This window comes from Erinaceus europaeus, chromosome 10 (genome assembly GCF_950295315.1).
Source record: "Erinaceus europaeus chromosome 10, mEriEur2.1, whole genome shotgun sequence".
NCBI classification, from domain to species: Eukaryota; Metazoa; Chordata; class Mammalia; order Eulipotyphla; family Erinaceidae; genus Erinaceus; species Erinaceus europaeus.
In genome coordinates this window covers 3087375-3092635 of record NC_080171.1, presented here as the reverse complement: position 1 = coordinate 3092635, position 5261 = coordinate 3087375, and the positions used below count along the sequence as shown (strand labels likewise).

Below are 5261 nucleotides of genomic sequence, written 5' to 3'. Positions count from 1 at the left end.
TCCACTACATAAAGGTAATTTGTAAAGAAAGGGGAAATTGAACAGTCATGGTGATGCCAGTGCTGTATGCACAGCAGACGAGCTTTTCATGGTGGGAAGTGATCAAGTGTGGATCTCTATGTCTGAGTCCCAGCAAGCCCCACCGACCTGCTCCCTCCAGTGTCTGCCTGCAGGACTCCCAGCGCTGACCAGGAGGCAGGAGCATGGAGGCCGCCTTCAGTCCCTGGAGAGCCACTCGGACAATGCATGGAACCCTGGAGACAGCCCGAGGTACCTGAGAGCCCTCCCAGGCAGGGGGGAATGGGGGTGACGCTGCCACCAGCACACAGGTGACCTGAGTCCCCCCACCTTGCTGGGTCAGCTTCAAGCCAGCTGCCTGTGGTTTGCACACCTCGATTTCACGCCAAGCTTCTCAGGAAGCTGCCACTTGCAGAGGCAGAGTGCTGATGTCACACGGTCACACCCAGCCGGTGGCTGGAGCCAGGCGGATAGGCTGCTGGGATGGGCTTAGCCAAGGAGCTGGCCTCTGCCTTGGAGCTGGTGCGGAGGGCTGGGGGGGTCGAGCCCACCGAGCAGGTCAGCACTGTGGCCTGGGGCTGAGGGGGAAGCAGAGGCGCCGGCTGAAGGTCTCACCTGGGCAAGGTTCGTAGGTCCCAGAGGGACTCGTTTTACGAGAGGGGGTAGAGGTAAGGCTTAGGACCTGCCCTCCTCACACCTCCTGTACCAGCTGACGGGCTGTGGGGCTGGTGGCTGCTGCCCATCTGGTTATGACAGCTGACCCAACAGGCGTTTGGTGATGCCCCCAACTCCAGTCACAGGCCCCACCACGGGGTAGGTGGGGATAAAGGGTGTAGACCACCTTCCTGTGAACCAGCTGAACTCTCCTAAGATTCGAGCTCCAACCTCAAATGCCCAAGTCATCAAGTACTATGCCTACTATTTTTTGTTTGTTTGTTTGTTTGCTTCTAGATTTCTCTGGGGCTCAGTGCCAGCTTCTTCTTCTTCTAGCGTTTGCCCTTCTTCCGTAGCCAGTCAACAGCGTCAGGTTGAGCCTGATGTCAAGTTTCGAGACCTCCTTTGAATCTGGAGAGGTGGCAGTCGTTGACTATGTGGGTCATAGTCTGTCTGGAGCTGCAGGGGCAGTTCGGGTCGTCTCTGGCTCCCCAGCGATGGAACATAGCGGCGCAGCGGCCATGGCCTGTTCGATACGAATCCACTGTTTCCATTTTATTGGAAAGGACAGAGACACTGAGAGAGGAGGGGGAAGAGAGATAGGGAGAGAGACACCCGCAGACCTGCTTCACCACTTGTGAAGTGACCCCCCTGCAAATCCCCCCAGAGGCATGAACCCGGATCCCTGCTGCCCACTTAGGCCCACTGCCATGGACTGAATGTTTGCCGCCCTCCCACTCAAATGTTGAAAGCCTGACGCCCAAGGTGAGACCCTTTGGTCATGAGGACAGAGTTCACCTGAAGGGCCTTCCTTGAGTCTTGGAGCTATCTATCCATCATGTCAAGTGACTCCTTCCGTAACGTTAACGTGGAGACAGCAGGCTGCCGGCAGTCTCCAGCATGGGATATGGCCTTCCGAAGGGCCCACCACGCTGACCCTCTGATCTGGACTTCCCACCTCCCAGATGATGGTCCATTTCTGTCTTTTTAAAAAATATATATTTATTTTCCCTTTTGTTGCCCTTGTTTTTTTATTGTTATTATTGTTGTTATTAATGTTGTTGTTGTTGGATAGGACAGAGAGAAATGGAGAGAAGAGGGAAAGACAGAGAGTGGGAGAGACAGACAGACACACTACAGGTAGGGAGTCGGGGGCTTGAACCGGGATCCTTATGCTGGTCCTTGGGCTTTGCACCACGTGCGCTTAGCCCGCTGCGCTACTGCCCGACTCCCCGTATTTTTTTTGTTTGTTTATTGGATAGAGACAGCCAGACATTGAGAGAAACGGGGGTGATGCAGAGGGAGCGAGACACCTGCAGCCCTACTTCACCACTTGCAAAGCTTTCCCCCTGCAGGTGGGGACAGGTGGCTCAAACCCGGGTCCCTCTACTTTGTCACCTGTGCGCTCAATCAGGCGTCCCAGCAACCCGGCCCCTACTTCTGTCTTAAGCCAACTGGCTTCTATTTGTAGGACAGATACACAGGACAGATCTTTAAATACATGGTTTTCTGATTCCTGGAAAAACCCTGGTTCAGTTGTTTAGCTTTAGGATTCTACAAAAAACAGCTGCAGTTCTGACTGCGATTAAAAATGGGGGTGGGCACTGGTAACTAGAAAGGTCTTACACCGAGGGGCTAGACTCTCAAGGGGGCAGAAATGGAGGTGAGCGAGGAAGCTGGTAGAACAGGAGGGTGAAGTCACAGAGCCCATTGTGACTCTCCTACTTAACTCTGCTGTACCAACCGGTCCCTAATAATTGTGTTTGTTCTGCCTCCAGGGTTATCACTGGGGCTCCCTGCCGCCACTATGAACCCACGGCTCCTGGCAGCCTTTTTTTTTTTTCCTTCTTCTCTTTTGCTATTGATAGGACAAAGAGAAATTGAGTCGTGAGATGGGGTAGAGAGAAAATGAAAGCCACCTGCAGACCTGCTGCACTGCTTGTGGGGAGCAGGGGGTGGGGGGCTCGAACCTGAGTACTTGTGCTTGGTAATGTGTGCACTTAACCAGCTGTGCCTCTGCCCGCTCCCTAGCTCCCTTTCATTTGAGCCCTGGCTACTTGCCTGGCTCCACAAGTGTGCAAACTGTCAAACAAGGCTTGGAATTTCAAGGAGCTGGGGGAACAGAGACACTTTCTGGGTCTAGGATGTTGTCAGTCCCTGCAGGAGGGCACAGGGGGAGAGAGGGTCAGCCAGCACCCCTGCAGGAGGGCACAGGGGGAGAGAGAGGCCCAGCCAGCACCCCTGCAGGAGGGCACAGGGGGAGAGAGGGTCAGCCAGCACCCCTGCAGGAGGGCACAGGGAGAGAGAGGCCCAGCCAGCACCCCTGCAGGAGGGCACAGGGGGAGAGAGGGTCAGCCAGCACCCCTGCAGGAGGGCACAGGGGGAGAGAGAGGCCCAGCCAGCACCCCTGCAGGAGGGCACAGGGGGAGAGAGGCCCAGCCAGCACCCCTGCAGGAGGGCACAGGGGGAGAGAGGCCCAGCCAGAACCCCTGCAGGAGGGCACAGGGAGAGAGAGGGCCAGCCAGCACCCCTGCAGGAGGGCACAGGGGGAGAGAGAGTGGCCCAGCCAGCACCCCTGCAGGAGGGCACGGGGGGCCCCTGAGAAGCCCGTCCCACCCTCCACCTAACACACTCAGGCCCCCACACCACAGCAGGTGCTGATGTCGCCAAGGCCCGGCCCCACCCCCCATCCCCCACCCCCCACGGACGCGAGGTGGCCAGACAGAGGCAGCGCCCGGCACGCTAAAGCTTTATGTGAACCCGTCCCGCACAGGGCAGCCCGTGGTCACCCGCCCGCAGGGCCCGGCCGGCGGCCGCTCAGCACTTGCTGTAGATGGCCGCACCGCCCCGCTCCACGAACTCCTCCCTGCTGACCCAGAGCTGCTGGAAGGCCTGCAGAGACGCCAGGATGGAGCCTCCCGTCCACACGGACGTCTTCCGCTCGGGCGCGGCGGCCACCGCGGGCCCGTCCCCGGGGCACAGGAGGCCCAGCTCCCTCTGGAAGCGCTCGGGGAAGCCGCGGAGCATGGTGCAGCCGCCGCACAGCAGCACGTTGGCGGCCATCTCCTCCTCGAAGCCCGCCTCCCGGCAGCGGGCCAGGCAGGCGGCGGCGAGCGCGGGCAGGCCGGGGGCCTCGCTGCCCGCCAGGCCGGGCTTGAAGAGCATCTCGGCGCACTGGAAGCGCTCGGGCCCCACGCTGATGGCCTTGCCGTCCGGCAGCTCGTACTCCACGCGCGGGCCGTCGGCGGGCGGCCGGGCCTCCTGGCCGGGCAGGGCGGCCGCGTAGCAGCACTTCTTCTTGATGTGCTCCACGATGTGCAGGTGCTCGTCCGTGAAGCCGTGGCCGGCCTCGTTGAGCAGCTGGAGCAGGTAGCTGGTGAGGTCGCCCCCGGCGTAGTCGGCGCGGCCGCTCAGCGCGGGCAGCACGTCGCCCTCGGAGATGGGCACCGCGTGCGAGACGCCGTGCCCGCTCTCCACCACCAGCCCGGTGGTCCTGCCGTACGAGTAGATGGACAGCAGGGCCTGGGACGCCACGTGCATGGCCGGGATGCCGAAGGTCTCGAACAGCAGCTCGGCGTACTTCTCCCGGTCGCCGCTGGGGCTGAGCGGCGGGTCGGACACCAGCACGGCGTGCTCCTCGGGCGCCACCTTCATGGCCGTGTGGAAGGCGTACTCCCAGATGCTCTGCACGCAGTCCCAGTCCACCACCGCGCCGTACTTGAGCGGGTTGGTGAGCCGCAGGGGCGTCTCGGGGCCCAGCAGCTCGTGGCCCACGAAGGTCTCCTTGCGGGTGTCGCCCGCGTTGGCCGCCCGGCCGGAGCGCTTGCCCACCGTGGAGGAGATGAAGTAGGTGGGCCGGGGCTCGCCCGCGTAGCCGCACTTGCAGTACTGGGAGCCCAGGTCGATGACGAGGGCCTTGATCTTCCGCACCTTCTTGGGCTTGGCCTTCAGCTGGGCGGCGGGGCCGGCGGCCTCGGGGCCCAGCCGCGGGCCCGCCTCCCCGGGATCGCCCTGAGCCGCGCCCACGGGCATGGGGCTCGAGCAATTCTTGGTCGCCATCCGCCTGCCTTCCGCCGGACCTGCCCGCTCACACGCGCGTCCCAGAGCTCCCTGGGGAGAAATGAGGGCCCGGCTCAGGCGCCCTGGCCACGCCTGGCACTGTGATGTCAGCGGGCCGGTCCACCCAGGGCCGGGGCGGGGGCGGGCAGAGGCTCCGGCCCGGCGGGCCGCGCGTCTGGGCACCTCTACCTCTTATTTATTTACTTTTTTGCCTCCAGGGTGACCACCGGTGCTGAATCCACTACTCCTGCTGGCCATTTCACCGGGCGGGACAGAGAGGAATTGAAAGAGGGGGAGAGAGAGAGATGGGGGGGCCACCTGCAACCTGTGAAGCGTCCCCCCTGCAGGTGGGGAGCCGGGGAAGGGCTCGAACCCACAACCCACATCCTCGTGCCTAGTCCCAGGTGAGCTACCACCTGGCCCCCTCACCTCCACCTCGTCCAACTGACTAGACTTTGCTGCCGTGCAGAGCAGCTGGCCCCACGTTTCAGAAATCGCCCCTTCTGCGTTCCCCGGGCCCAAGTCCTCCT

General features: G+C 61.8%; 1 protein-coding gene across 1 annotated transcript; it reads right to left on the bottom strand.

Moving 5' to 3' along the window:
• Positions 1–3455: 3455 nt before the first annotated feature.
• On the bottom strand, positions 3456–4738 carry ACTL7B (actin like 7B). Its single transcript, XM_007516161.2, has one exon. The coding sequence runs from the start codon at positions 4729–4731 to the stop codon at positions 3490–3492; it is 1242 nt and encodes a 413-aa protein (XP_007516223.1). The 5' UTR covers positions 4732–4738; the 3' UTR covers positions 3456–3489.
• Positions 4739–5261: the final 523 nt, after the last annotated feature.

Excerpts from the sequence above, each read along its gene's own strand:
- ACTL7B (XM_007516161.2), bottom strand. The coding sequence starts at position 4,731 with ATGGCGACCAAGAATTGCTCGAGCCCCATGCCCGTGGGCGCGGCTCAG.